The sequence below is a fragment of the Ananas comosus genome, linkage group 21, assembly GCF_001540865.1.
Source record: "Ananas comosus cultivar F153 linkage group 21, ASM154086v1, whole genome shotgun sequence".
Classification (NCBI taxonomy): Eukaryota; Viridiplantae; Streptophyta; class Magnoliopsida; order Poales; family Bromeliaceae; genus Ananas; species Ananas comosus.
In genome coordinates this window covers 9,754,575-9,769,902 of record NC_033641.1, presented here as the reverse complement: position 1 = coordinate 9,769,902, position 15,328 = coordinate 9,754,575, and the positions used below count along the sequence as shown (strand labels likewise).

At 36.9% G+C, this 15,328-nt stretch overlaps 2 protein-coding genes across 2 annotated transcripts; one reads left to right on the top strand and one right to left on the bottom strand.

Moving 5' to 3' along the window:
- Positions 4,109-7,937, top strand: LOC109726286 (alpha-(1,4)-fucosyltransferase-like). The gene is made up of 3 exons (XM_020255798.1): positions 4,109-4,863; positions 6,225-6,398; positions 7,109-7,937. The coding sequence occupies exons 1-3, from the start codon at positions 4,267-4,269 to the stop codon at positions 7,676-7,678; spliced, it is 1,341 nt and encodes a 446-aa protein (XP_020111387.1). The 5' UTR covers positions 4,109-4,266; the 3' UTR covers positions 7,679-7,937.
- Positions 8,222-12,324, bottom strand: LOC109726582 (probable alkaline/neutral invertase D). The gene is made up of 5 exons (XM_020256254.1): positions 12,190-12,324; positions 11,433-11,868; positions 10,408-10,839; positions 9,277-9,835; positions 8,222-8,772 (listed from the first exon to the last, which is right to left on the bottom strand). The coding sequence occupies exons 2-5, from the start codon at positions 11,820-11,822 to the stop codon at positions 8,477-8,479; spliced, it is 1,677 nt and encodes a 558-aa protein (XP_020111843.1). The 5' UTR covers positions 11,823-11,868; positions 12,190-12,324; the 3' UTR covers positions 8,222-8,476.

The following is a 15,328-nucleotide window of genomic DNA, read 5'->3' as shown; positions in this document are numbered from 1 at the left end:
ATTATATATGTATCTATCATAAATAACATATTATTATCACTGCCATGGCATTATTCTTTTATTATAATTTGTAGATGTTAATATTTAAAAAGAAAATTGATAGGTACTAAATTAATTGTACAAAAGCAAAAATAAATTTACAAGACCATCTCGGCACAAAATCCATAATTTTATGTACACATAGAATTGAAAATATACAAAAATAAAAAGACTGGTTAAAGACAAAAACTGATATAACGATCCACACCATTCAATCTTATTTGTGTGAATATTAAGATAGCCTCTTAAATGAGTATTACAATATTCATTAGTAACATTCAATAATAATAAAAATAAAAAAATACATATATGAATGCTAGGCATTTGGTAACTTTTTTTTTGAAAAAACTTAGGTCTCGTTTGGTGTTCTATATGTTTTTTTTTTTAAATAAAACTTTGCATATCAAAAGTGTAGGAGTAAATTAATAATGAATTACTTGTAATTTTTTCATCCAAAACATTTACTTAACGAAAAAGGATAAAAATTTAAAAATAAATTTTTTATTTTAAAATTTTTGTAAATAAGGTTTAATCCACTGCATAACCAAAACAATAAAAAAAACTTCGTCTTTTAACACATTATATTATAAAAAAAAATTAATATTTTAAAAAGTTAGAATATATTGATCATTATATTTTAGGATTTTAAGTTTTTCTTGAAAAGTCGTGGACCGGGTCTTCCGCGGCAACTGGAGGTTGATCCCCGTCCGATCAGACCGGTTAAATTGCTTAGAAACTATTCCCTGGACGTGGTCCACCATATATGACGTGGACCAGTGCGAAGAGAATAAAATTAGTAAAAAAAGTATGATTAATAATAGAAGAGTAGTAATTTTTTTTTTTATCCATTTAATGCGTAGATTTTATCATTTTGTGATGTACTATCATGAATTGAAAAACTAAAAAATTACTTATAAATGCAATTTATTTATCATCAATAGTATCATAACTTAACTTCTGAACAAGTATCGGTATAAATTCTGCTATAATGTTGTTATTATTATTATATATAATTAATGAGTTAACAAATTTATATGATTTGTTAAAATACATGTATGAATCAATCAAAAGTCTTTACATTATAAGTGTCAGCACATCAATAATATAATATAATAATATCGCAATGATAAAAAAATTTAAAATATTTTTCTTAATTTACTTGATATGTGATATTGGAAGTAGAACAGATGAAGGTAGTTCACATTTAATGTAGTAAACTTGATCTACCGAACTAATTAATCGAATTAACAACCATTCCTTAAAAATTAAAGGCAATATTAATGCTTTGAGTATACATCATGTAATGCTTGTTAACGCATCATTCGTTCGATCTCATATTTTAATCAAATATTATTCACCATTATTTTAAAAATTTTGTGCATTGTAATGATGAATCGTTGATTAGATATCTTTTTTCTAAGAAAGATCTCCATTTAATTAATTTTTATCTAAAACTAAAAAATTAAAGAGTAAGTTTGATCAACTGTTTATTGTTTTTACAAGATTCGTGCATCACATATGATATACTGTTATAATTAGATCAACTTTTTATGGAAAAGCTCTCTATAAAATTTTTATTATTTATAAAACTCTATCGTTATATATGTATATACTGATTAATTTATAATACAATTAAAAGTGTCTGGTGAATCTACCACTAATAACATAATAAAAAATTCTTTGCAAAGAACCCGGGGTTGAACGGTTGGATCGAAAGTAAGAGATGAGATGGAGGGCCGATAAAAGAGGTGGTGCACAGATGCGGCAATGCACCGGGTGCAGGGAACAACGTATCACCAGAATCAGCTTAAAGTCTCAAATCCCGGGAGCTCCCAAAGTCTCAAAACTCACGTTGTACATTGGTGTCGACGTGGCCTTATGTGATTGGTGGAGATGATAAGTCCAATTTATTACAGCTAATAGATTGAAGCCACGTCTATTGTTTTCTTTAATAAGGAATCTATGGGAAAGGTAAACGCCGCGTAAATTGCACCATAGTCCCTGTATCACCCAAACATCCTAAATTGGTCCCTATAATTTTCGTCCTGCAGCTAAGGGGCTGTTTGGTTTGACGTAAAACTGGGAAAAAAAATTTTCGGTGGAAAAAAATTTTCAGTGGAAAAAAAGTTTTACGTAGTTTGGTGTTTGGTTTGTAGGAAAAGAAAACTAGTTTTCAGTTATAGTTGTTTGGTTGAATGGTTGAAAGGAAAAAATATATTTTATTATTATTATTATTATGTATTCTATATATTATTTATTTATAATTTATGTTAATTATTAGGCTATATATATTATTATTATAATTTATATTTATAAATTAAATATATTAAAATTATATAATATAATAAATTGATAAGTATTTAATGTGATAGTAGTAGTATAGTGTATTATAGTAGGCTATATATGTAATAGATCTATATTATATACTATAAAAATATATAATTTTATAAATAAGAATATATAAAATTACTTTTTCGTTGTTTGCGTTGAAGAAATAAAAATTATAAATAAAAAATTTATCATATTAGCCGACTCTAATTATCATATTACATATATTAGTATTATAAGTATATAATTTATAAAATATCTAAAATATATTATACTATACATTAATTAAGTAGTATGTATAATATTTAAATAGTATATATTTAAATACTATAAAATAATTATTATGTATTTATAAATAATATATTATATATATAATATAAAATATTACACAATAATATATTTAAATAATGAATATATATATATATAAGTTATTTAAAATGTATTATACATTAATTAAATATATAATATTAATATATAATAATATATATTAATAGTATGAAATAGTTATTATGTATTATAAATAATATATTATATATAAAATATTACACAATAATATATTAAAGAAAAATATAAATGATGTTTATAGTATAGGGATATATATATATATATATATATATATATATATATATATATATATATATATATTGGACCGCGCACAAAGAAGCCTCTGAGCCGCGATTTTGGACCTGTGCTCTCTCTCTCTCACGCGGTCCACGAGGTGATGGGCACCTCGTGGACCGTGCACAAAGAAGCCTCCTGAGCCGTGATTTTTGGTGCCGTAGTTTTCGTTTTCCGCTCGCAGCGAGCGGAAAACGAAAACTTCGGATTTTCTTAGTATGCGTAAAAATCTTTTTCCGTGAAAAACTTTTTACTAGCAACCAAACATCAAAAAGTAAAATTTTACATAGAAAAAAAATTTTCAGCTAGTTTTACAGAGTACCAAACACACCCTAAGCAAACTATTTTTATTTTATGTCAAACCAAACATAAAAATAAATTACTTTCTTACACACAGAAATATTTATTCTATACAACTATTTTCAATAACTTTACCTAAAATCAAAATATTTAGAACGATCATTTTCAATTATTTTACCTAAAATCGAACTATTCTATACAACTATTTTCAACAACTTTACCTAAAATCAAAATATTTAGTACGATCATTTTCAATTATTTTCCCTAAAATTGAACACAACTTTAGAGGTTATTTGATTAGATGTAATTATAAATACAATATAATTGAAGATGCATATAGTTAAAAATATAGCAGCTGTAATTACATGCATTCTGTTTGGTTGGATGTAATAGAAAATGTTGCAACTATAAATAATTTATTTGACTGCATGCAGTTGAGAAATAATTTTTAAAATTTTATCTTTTCATATATATATGATGGTGAAATTACCTCAAATATAAAAAAATTATTTTTTATTTAAAAAATAATTAAGGAGGTAAACATATTTGTTGTTTAAAGTTACTCTCTTCAACTACTGCAGTTGGAACTGCGGCCAATTTGAGTGTAGTTTGAACTGCTATACTTGGACCTTCTCTTACAGTTCCCACTGCAGTAGTTAGAGTTAAATATATAAAATTAAATATCAAATTTGTATTTGCATACTGTTGCAACTACATGCAACCAAACGGCTCATTCCAGATGAAACTACACTAAAGTTGAACATCTTTGAAAAAACAACAAAAAAAAAAAGTATAGGGACCTAGTCACAATTAATATCGGGAGAGTACAAGGACAATCCATACAAATTACAAACACCCCCGCCCCTTTCCGTTAAAAATCCCTTCATAGAACCAACCGATCGTGCAATCACCCATACTAAAAGCTACTACTATCCCCGCGAATCCCATCCCATCACCAAACGAGATCGAATATCGAAGAAGATGTCGTCGACGAAGCCTTCTTCGTCGCCGACTCCTCCTCCTCCTCCTCCTCCTCCGTTTTCTTCCTTCTTTACGGCGAACTCCGCCGCCGCTGCCGTTTTCGCCTCTCGCCGCGTAAGCTGCATCGCGCCGCTCGTCGTCGCCGCGCTCTTCGCCGCCGCCCTCGTCGCCCTCCTCCTCGACTTCCCCAAACTCTCCCCCTCCCTCCTCGTTGACTCCCCGGCCGTTGACTCCAGCGTCGTCGTCACCACGGCCGTTGACTCCCTCGGCTCGCGCCAAAAGGAGCGCTTCGGCGACGTGGTGGCCGCATACGGGCGGTGGGACGCGGAGGTCGGGTGCGGGCGATTCCGGGAGAAGTTCGCGCGGTGGGGGGGGAACGCGTCGGCGGTGCAGGAGTATGCGGATGGAGGGGCGCGGTGCGGGGAGCTGCGGACGCGCCACGTGAGCGTGGGGGTCAGGGGGGTGACGTGGGTGCCGGACATCTTGGACGGCGTGTACGAGTGCCGCTGCGGCCTGAGCTGCGTGTGGAGCCGCAACGTGGCGGTCGTTGACGAGGTCGACGTCACCCTCTGGGAGTCCTTCAAGCCCCCCAAGACGGTGAGATCTATTCATTTGATTACTTAATCGCTTCTCATGTGCTGGCATTTAGTTATTCGTACCGCATGAAACGACTTATACTGCACGAGATATCTGTTTGATAACACATGAGCAATTTTTACTAGGAGTTTTGAGAGCGCGCAAAATGTTTACGACTAGCATTGATCGAGCATACGATCGAATGGACGGAAAAATTCTGTGCACGAAACTGTAGAAAATTCGCGGCATTTCCCTAGTTGAATTTCTAATGCCTTCTAGTTATTTTAATCAAAAAAGAAAAGAAACAGTTAACACAGATGAAAAATTGCTGTGTTATAAGATTTGGCACTGATGTAATAATTTTCGCCTAAATTAACCAGTTATATTGGATGAAAGGGACTTGATTGAAATTTGAAAACAACATGAGGGGTTTCATTGCAAAAATTGAAAGGAGGGACCAATGCTGCAGCACTACAGCTGCATTGTAGAAATAGGATTATTTTTGAATGGTAATATTCTTTCTCCTCAAAATGGTAATGTTCATTGGTGAAGGATATTAAGATGGCAGTTAAAAGTTGGTGAGAAGCAACAAATGTGAATTCTAAATCTGATAAAAAGAATTAAGTTGATCTCTGAGATCAATAAAAAAAGAAGTGAATTGAACTCTAGGCAATTAATCTTAGACCTAATTTTCACTGGAGTATTTGAGAGTTTTTTTATCCATGCAATTTAAGTTCCATTATTAGGCCCTTTATGAAGTTGTTTGAGTTAGAGACTCATGAGGTAATGTGTTGAACATAAATAGATTATTACTTTAGAATATTTGTGTCAATTGGGGATCCTATTTAGTCATGTGGGGCCAAAAAGACAAATTGGTAGTGTTTGATTCTAAGTACATTCCCTATTTATTCATATAACATGTGCCAAAAGTGCTAGGACTTTAAAAGACGCGGACATTAACAGAGCAGATTTTATTAGGATTTTATTAGGAGTAGATCACTTTTCTAATCTTACACCTCATGGGTGTCATCTTTACTTAATAAGGGGATAATTATAAAGTAATAAATGAAAAGTAAAACTTGTAATTAATACCCGCCCCCTTATAGAAGAATACATATCCTTATTTTACATTGGTAGCTCAATTTTGGTTTTGTCCACCATAGTAAACCTTTATTTGAGCAAATTGGAATTTTTTATTTTATCATTCAAAATTTCGAGAGTTTCTTTGAATCGTCACAAATCATCCATTTGTAGGATGTTTTCCCCACTTTGTTTGAAATCTTAATGCCACATTTTCTTTTCCTTTTTTTTTTTTTCGTGCTTCACAATTATGCACATTCAAATAACATTTTGTTTTCTTTCTTTCTTTTTTTTTTTTATAGAGAAAACAAGGGGAGCCTCTTCGCGCGTTTATGGATCTCGAGGCTACTAGGCGCCCCTCGGGATTCGAGGACATTTTCATCGGCTACCACGCCAAAGACGATGTTCAGGCAACTTACGCCGGAAAAACATTCCGCATTACGCGGAGTTATCGCGTAGCGAAGGAAAAGAAAAATGTAAGTTCCAGCAAACTACCAAGAGTTCATATGCACTAAAGTTTCAAGTTCAATATGCACATCTAAGTTAGGCACAAAAAATTGCAATTGATCCTTCAGTAAAAACAATGTTAGTTCCTAATGCTTTCCTATCACATGTTTATCACCACTTGTATAGCTGTATCTCAACAAACAAGGTTATAACACAAATTTATGCTAGGAATGAAGAAAAAGAAAGCCTCCATAGAATATTACCATGCCATCAAGCTTTAAGTGAGCCCTAAGTTGTATTGTTGCTGCACTGAGAAATGGTGCTTTTTTTTGTCTTCTACATGCATATAAGAAGAAACTACTAGGAAACCAACATCTTTTAACTAAGGATCAGCAGCAACTCACAAGAAGGGTGTGTTTGGTATTTGAAAATTTCGGCCGCCGCCGTATGGATATGGTCAAAACTCAACATTGAGTCCCCTCCTAGTGCTTTTACGAGTTTGCTGCGAATGCAAACTCGCGACCACAGGACCGTCGCGGGTCCAGGGAAAAATCAGAAATCACAGTTCTCTGCAAACAATTGTGTGCTTTTGTTCAGCACACTCGACAGTGCCGCCTCTATCTAACTTATGAGTTAACACATAGGGTTAACTTAAGGGTCGTAGCGCGAAAGTTTGAGAAGTGTCACCGCATATATTGCCAAAATGTACACTAACACTAACATTCCTATGCTATTGCAGGACACTCTTGTTTACTGGTCTTCTTCGAGGTGCTTACCTCACCGAGATGCCCTCGCCAAAGCCCTCATCTCCCTCATCCCCACCCACTCCTTTGGCCGGTGCTTAAACAATGTCGGAGGCTCCGACGTAGCCCTCGACTTCTTCCCCGATTGCAAGATGGAAGAGAACCCAATCCCCCACTGGTGGGATCACCTGCACTGCGCCATGTCGCACTACAAATTCGTCCTCGCGATCGAGAACACCAACACGGAGAGCTACGTCACAGAAAAGCTATTCTACGCCTTGGACGCCGGCTCGGTCCCCATCTACTTTGGCACGTCGAACGTGTGGGACTTCGTCCCACCGAATTCCATCATAGAGGGCTCAAAATTCAGCTCTCTCGAGGAATTGGCTTCCTACGTAAAAGCACTCGCGGAGGACCCCGTGGCCTACGCGGAGTACCATGCGTGGAGGAGGTGCGGTGTGTTGGGAAACTACGGCAAGGCCCGCTTAGCGAGCCTAGACACATTGCCATGCCGGCTATGCGAGTATGTTAGCAAGAAAGGAGGGAGGAACGCGCCAGCATCCTGAGGTTATTGTTGAGATATCATGCCTTCCATTCATTGGAATAAGCACAGGTTGTATTACGGGTTTATTTGGATTATTATTCACTTTGTTGCCTCATCTTCCACATGTATATACAATGTTGCTTCGATATGATATTAGGGTCGGTTCTTTTGCTACTGTAAGATTCGTAAAATGAGATGTTAAGTCATTTTATGTAAACAAGAATTTGAGGCATAAGTATCACAGAGAGTAATTATACTGATAATCCTAATATTTTGATGAATGACACGATTCATTCCCTGATTTTTTCACTTAGAATTGTTAGTTCATGTTCTTATCTTAAAATCTGAAGATTCAATTATTCGGCTTTTATTGGTCTTCTTTTTTTTTCTTATCTTTTTCTTTTTGGGGTGAAATTTGTGCTACCGCATCTAAATATCCTAATCCTATAAAAGAAACTATTGCCAAAGAAAAGGATCTCCCTTAGACCTTAAACCTGATTAGCATTCAACTTGAGAGATACTAACATTATTTTATAGGGGAAGGATTGCAATAAAAGATTTTGAATTGAACCAAACATAAAAGATTGCTATAAATTACGTAAATGAGAGTTTCCTGTTACAATTAGAACCTGGATAGATCCTGATCCTCTATTCTTCGATATTAAACTTATTTTTCCGTGCGATTTCCTACAGATACAACATGCAATAATGTACAAACAACACATTCCTACAGGGCGGGAGCAAAGCTGAGCACCTTTCTAGTTCCGAAAGGATGGTGGGATAGGAGTTCTACAAAAGAACTTGTCTGATGCCTCTCTCCTCAGCAAGTCCACGAAGCGGACCTTCTCAACATGGGCTTCATCGCCTTATCCTCCTCAAGAGAGACCATACCCAGATTCGAGGGGTCCTCTAACATCATTTTAGCTACTAAGTAGCCCGCGATAGACCATGTTTGGAACTTCCTAGCTTGTTTGCCGATGTACCGTCCGAGCTTTCCGTCGTAGTACTCGGGCCAGCCGTCCTTTAACAGCCGGCTCTCCGCTAGGTCAATCGCTCGCCTTGCGATTTGGGGTCGACCCGTCTTGATGCAAGCCGCGGTGAGTAGCCAGAGAAGGACTGAGAAAAGAAAGAAATTGAGGGATATTAGTGGTAAGATGATCTTTTTTTTTTTTGGTTTTTTCTTCTGGACAAAACAATGATCAACTCGTTAAAGAGCTAACACAAAATACAGTAAAGGACATGTACGCGAGTGTTATAATTCCTTCCGATGATAACGGACTCTGAAGGATATATGATACAATTCATAACGGCCAGTTTGGTTCACAAATACTTCTCAATATTGAACTTGCCACCCCAAAAGAATACAGATCAAATGCCATCTAACCCCTATAAGCAATGCTTACTACATAGACCAATTAGCTGTGTGAACCGAACTGGCCGAGGGATACGAAGTGATGAGTTATAGGTTAAGACGGTAAAATGCAGGGATCAATAATATCCGTTGTCAAAATGAAAGTCGCAATGTTTATAGGGGGTTCTCTGCTTTGTTCATGTCGATTCTATAATGCACGAAAGAGAGAAAATACTGCAAGAACACAAAGTGGTCTCAATCTCACACACCTGGCCAAGATCCTCCATTATGATAACTCCACCTGGTGTTTTTTGGATCACAACCCGTGACAATGCGCCATTCATGGCTCTCAATAGCAGGATGACAAATCTTTAAAGGCATTTCACCAACTAGCTCCTCCCACCGCTCTTCGATTAGATCCATTATGGCCATAGATTGCTCTGGCGTTGCCAGAGATGACAGTATTGCGACGAAATTACCAAGCGCAAACCACCTAAAGTCCATCCTCGCCGGACTGACGTTCCCAATGAAGTATCCGCCACGTGAGGGCATAAAATCAAATACCCAATCAGGGATAGAATCGGGAATAACATTGAATTTGTTGACAGCTGTGTGGGAATATTCTTCTGTTTTGTATCGGTAAATGACATTTAGCTGCTGGAAGTCGAGCCAAAAGTAGCTCCTCATATGATAACTTAAGGCGTGCAAGCGTTGCACTATTCTCTCTATGCAGTCCTTCCCCTCGGAGTCGTGCTTAAGCATTGTAAGAGCACATCTTAGTGCCATAAAGAAGAGGGCTTGGATTTCGATAGGATAGCCATAGATACCCTGCAAAATGAATTTAATAACAGAAAAATATTAGGCATAAAAATTCAAACACTAAGCTTCTAAAATCCTCCTTTGAGAGAGAAATAGGGAGTGAAATTCCTCGTCGATTACCACTGAGCATCAGAATGAGCAATAAGAAAATCACCAATAGCAGAACTCTTTGTTTCAAATCATTGGATAAGGTATAGATCTTAGACAGAGAGAAAGAGAGAAACAATTTTCACCTACGGAGATAGTGGAAATCAATAAACAGCACATTGGCTGGAAAATAAGAAGATAAAATAACTATATGGTGCTAGACATGTGAGAACCTTAATCAAATTGATCACTAAACAGGGAAATTTAAAGAGCATAACAGGGGAATTAAAGAGCATAAAATTTCCAAGAACGTGTCAGCCAAATATACTGCATTATTAATCTCCAATGATCTCCTCTACTACATTTGAAGTACCACGAAAGAAATAAACCAACCAAATCTGAAAACTTGCTTAGAAAGAATAGCGGCAGACGGAAAGATACAAAAAGCATAACAACAGTTACAGCAAAGCTGGAGTAATGTTTAACGTACTCACCATTCTACGGTCTATCATTGAGCAACCATCAGCACAGAGCAAGGTAGGGAATGTGTCAAAGCCCTCCGACAGACATAATGTCAATATAAGCTTCATACACTTCTGGCAATCAGGTCTCTCTGCCAATGACAAATCCCCTGTAGATTTTGTATAGGCACGAAGGAGGATAATCCACCAGAAACCGGAGTCAACTGGTGCGACCCTTCCAATTGCACTCTCGCCAAAATCGGCAACTATGGTATCGACTCCCCTAGCAGGGTCATGGAGCACCTTGAAGCTCGCAGGCATGGCTCCTTCCCCGAGCTTGAAACGGTCTATTCTTTTCTCCCAGCTTTGGATCTGGACAGTTCTTAGCAGAAAGTTCTTTACTATGTCGGTTTCACCGTTCATTAGGAAAGCCAATGCACTAGGTACAAAATCCCGCACAAACACCTGCATAGAGGACGATACTTATCAAGATATGGTCATTTGTTACGAAATTTTCTTTGGAAAATGTTCACCGAAAAGCACGTTTAAACTATCAAACGATGCGTCTCACAAGCTGCAGAGAGGCATTAACCTCAATATGGGATGAATATAAAGGAAATCAGAAAACCTATAAGATCACTAAAAACAGTATAGAAAAGAAGCAATAAATATTAACTGATACGAAGCTAAAAGCACAATGAAGTGCTAATTATGGCAAATACGTATTGGATGAACAACATTAAAAGCCGCACTCATAAAATCATCTCAACATTAATGACTATTAGGCTCAACTAGATCACTTCAGCAGAAGAGCCACAAAGTCGGAACTGCTTTTCGCTAAAATCCTGAGAAGCTTCTCGCTCAAGCACAAGCAAAACGTACATCTAACTTCTGCTTTTGAAATAGAGAAGCTATCATAGAAGCCAAGCTGAACAGGTATTGATTCTAGTAAAGGTTAAGCAATTGAATGATATTATGTTAAACTACTATACTAAATCTGAGATGCTAAACTGTTGATAATAACCTGAACAGGAGAAATTGCGCAACCAAACTTATACCTGATCATAATTGAGCACCTCCTCAGAGGCGTGATCGTAAGCTGCGATCGTCCCCACGGGTTGTCCCCGGAAGTAAACCAACGACCTGCGGAGCGCCTCCCACGCCTCCGCCACCATCGGATGGGGCTCGAACGAGTTCCGAGCCGACGACAGCGGCGTGTCCAACACCGACCGCATCCCACCGGGCGAAAACACGCTATCGTAGCCGTCGATTCCCCTGACATTCCCGGAGAGCGAGAACTCGCTCATCGACCGATCGTCGAACGACCTCTGCCGCTCGATCTTGAGCCTCGGCTTGTCGAGGAGCTGCGACAGGTCGAAGTCGGCGGCGGCGGCGGCGTCCGCCATGGACGTGTGAGACGACACCTTCCTCATCCCTCCCCCCTCCATCTCCTCAGTCGATCCTACTGTTTAAGATCCGCAAGCGCCTCGATATCTGCATAAAACGGATCAAATCAAACTCAAAAAAATCGGAAAAAATTAAGCAAAATCGCATCTAAAGCGGGATTGAAGCTCCGATCTACGAACATCGAGCCACATTTCGCTATCAAGAGACGGCAGAAGGGAGATTCCCTCCGGATCCAGCAACACGAACAAGACGACACGCGGAACAGAGCATCTGGAGCCGCAGATGCGTCGATTCCGAGGCGAGTCGCCTCAAAAACGAATGGGGATCGAGCGAAAACGACAAGCATATACTCCAAAAAGTACCCCCCAAAAAAAAAATCGCGAAAAAAAAAATCGTAATAGAACGTACCTCCGGGATCCGAGGCCGAGTACGAGCGCCTCCTCCGAAGATCGCGAGGGCGCAGATCCCAAGGGGGTGAGAGGAGAGCGGGGAGAGGAGGAGGGGGAGGAGAAAAAAAAAGATGTGGATAGGGGGAGGGGCATATTTATAGGGAGAGGAGGAGGAGGAGGAGGGAGTGAATGGTCTTCGCTTCGCTTCGCTCCACTCCATCTCGTCCGTCGATCTCGCGGTCGACCTTTGACCGGCTATAGCCGGTAACGCCACGTGTTCAACGCGTATCGAGCTTCTCTCTCGTAACCGTGCACCCGTGGACCAGAGCATATTAATTCCCCCTTTTAGTTATAAATAACTACAATTTTTAGGAAATTTTATTAGTAATTAATTTTTTTTTAATATAAAACTCAATTGTGGTGTCAAATAAAAAATTTACAATATTTACTTATTATATATATATAACTCTATAAAAATTAAGCAGCACATTAGATATACTCTCGTGTAGAAATTTTTTTTACGTATCTGTCGTCTATTAAGTAACATAATATATTTTTACAAGTGAAAAAAATATATACTATAATTACTGAACGACAAAATTATCAAATTCATTAGAATTTTTTTTTTTGCTCACAAAGCCATTGACAAACCACATCCATTAATTTAGAGCATTCATAGAAATTTTTCGAAAAAATAATTTATTACAAAAATTTACTGTAAAAATTTTTTATAGCATATAATTTATTTTTCTTATTTTTGTATATTGGTATCACTATTACAGCTCAATCCAAACATAACTATAACTCAGTCCAAGCATGCCTTTTGTACTAACTCGATTGGCTAGGAGGCGAAACTACTGCCTGGACCCGGTCCACCAACTCTGTCGGCGACCACCAGCTCAGCGGATGACGTGGTGGGCCGAGTGCACATAAAAACCTTCCTCGCCACGTTGGTTGGTTTGATTGCACGAATCTCGAGGTGCAAGCTCTGGAAAGGACAAGCACGTTGTACCCAAATCCCGTGCAGATTCCCCATCGGGTGGGACCCATCGGCCACGAAAAGCACGTGCGCTCCACCCACGTGGCGGTCTCATAAAGCTCGCCCGTTGGACGCCAGCTGGCCGACACGTGGAGCTCTCTCATTGGCTCCAGTTTGCCGTGCCACGTCGGATCGGCTTTTTTTTCTTATCCAACCAATCCGGAGACGATGCGGCTCAAACTGGGCCGTAGCACATTAATTAAAAAGATAAAAAAAAAATTAAAATAATAAAATAAAAAAGAGAAAAATGCATACGCATTTTTTATGTTTATCTAAATATAAATTCCGATAAGATTCAATGCACCAATACTGTAGACAGTATTTTATATTTTCATAGTATTTTTATTATGAAACAAATCAAATCTAATAAAATTTTGAAACAGCAATGTAATCAACAGACACGATCGGATATTCACAGATATATTTATTGATCTTTGTCGTCATCTTTGTCGTCGTTCATTAATTAACTTTGATTAAATTTAATAAATATCATATGTCTCTTTCAGAATAGATCATTATTTCACTATTAAAATCAAATTGTTAATGCAGTCTAAATTTCCCTCAAAATGAGGCAAGTTTCATGCAAGAAATGCACCGAATATGCCGCACGCATTCAATGAAAAGATCAAACTAAAATTATATTTTCGTAATAAAATTGTAAGCTATACGTCTCATCACCAAAAAGAATAGATAAAGGGAATCAAATCCAACACAAAAAGGATAAGTTTCCACAAGGGAGAGGGCATTAATATGTTGTATTTATTATTGTGAGAGATTTTTGTATAGTTGTTTCTAGGTTATAACCACTATATTGTGGGGGACAACAATTGCATTGTGATTTGTTTGGGTCCAATTTAATTAAGTTCATCATGGGAAAATGAATTGTAAAAGTTTCAATCTCTATCATCCTAGAGTACAAGGCATTATGTTCGCAGGGATAATATCTAATATGTCTTTAAAATTTTTTTAAAAATATCTTGCCTATTTCTGGATGATCGAAATATTCTTATTTAGTTTTAAAATTTTTCTTCAAATATTCTTGTCCCTCACGGGTTTATTAATTGAATTGAATTTTTGAAAGATATTTTGGATAGAGGGTAAATTTAAATTTTTTTAATAGTAGTAAAGTGTAACACCCCGAAAATGATTCTGATTGTACATATAAAACCTTGTATGCTAGTAATAATAACTGAATTTAATCATTTTAGATTGGTGGTTTAGGTCCAACCAAGGTTTTAAGTGTCCGTCGGTACAGGCCGTATCTACCGTGCCGTACGTACAAACAAAATACCGGCACGATACAGATCCTGTGCCGATGGCACAGCTCAAAACTCTCTATTCTTTAAATTAGTAAGTAATTTCTCCAAAAAAGTTTAAAAAATGTGATAAAAAGATATAATAAATAGTTAGAATATTTTATTGCTAAAAAAAATAAATATTTCATACTATTATGTGTCGGCACATAAGAATTTTTTTGACCGGCACGTAAGAATTTTTTTGACCGGCACACATCGGCACGGCTCGGCATGCATCGTGCCGTACCATGCCGGTAAGTTTTTGGCACAATTCCGTGCCACGGCACTTAAATTCTTGCGTTTAACGAATTATTATTGCAAGTTTTGTAAAGAGTTATTGACAATTAGTATTTGATGTTTATTAGAGTGCGTAGCGGAAGCGTGGTCGGCCTATAACCCACAGGTCCCGAGATCAAAATTTGAATCTGATATTAATTGTAACGATCAGACCTGCTATCAATAATAACTTATTGGATCTAAACCATCGATGCAAAATACTTAAGTTCAATTATTATTACTAGCATGCATTTACTCATATAATCCAATCAGAATCATTTTCGGGGTGTTATATAAAGAATATATAAGTATAAATATATTCAGAAAGAGGCTCCAAATCTCACAATTATTTTTGATTTTTCCACACATATGAAGCAATTGTGTCCTATTTGGACACCACTTAGAAGCTTTGTACGTATCTAAATTTTGTATAATAATTTAGGACCTTCTGATTAGACATAACACGGCATATGATTTACGGTGTTTTATATGATTTTTATAGAATGCATCCTACATAATTTTTGTTCTGCTTTACAGTGAAGTGTAAT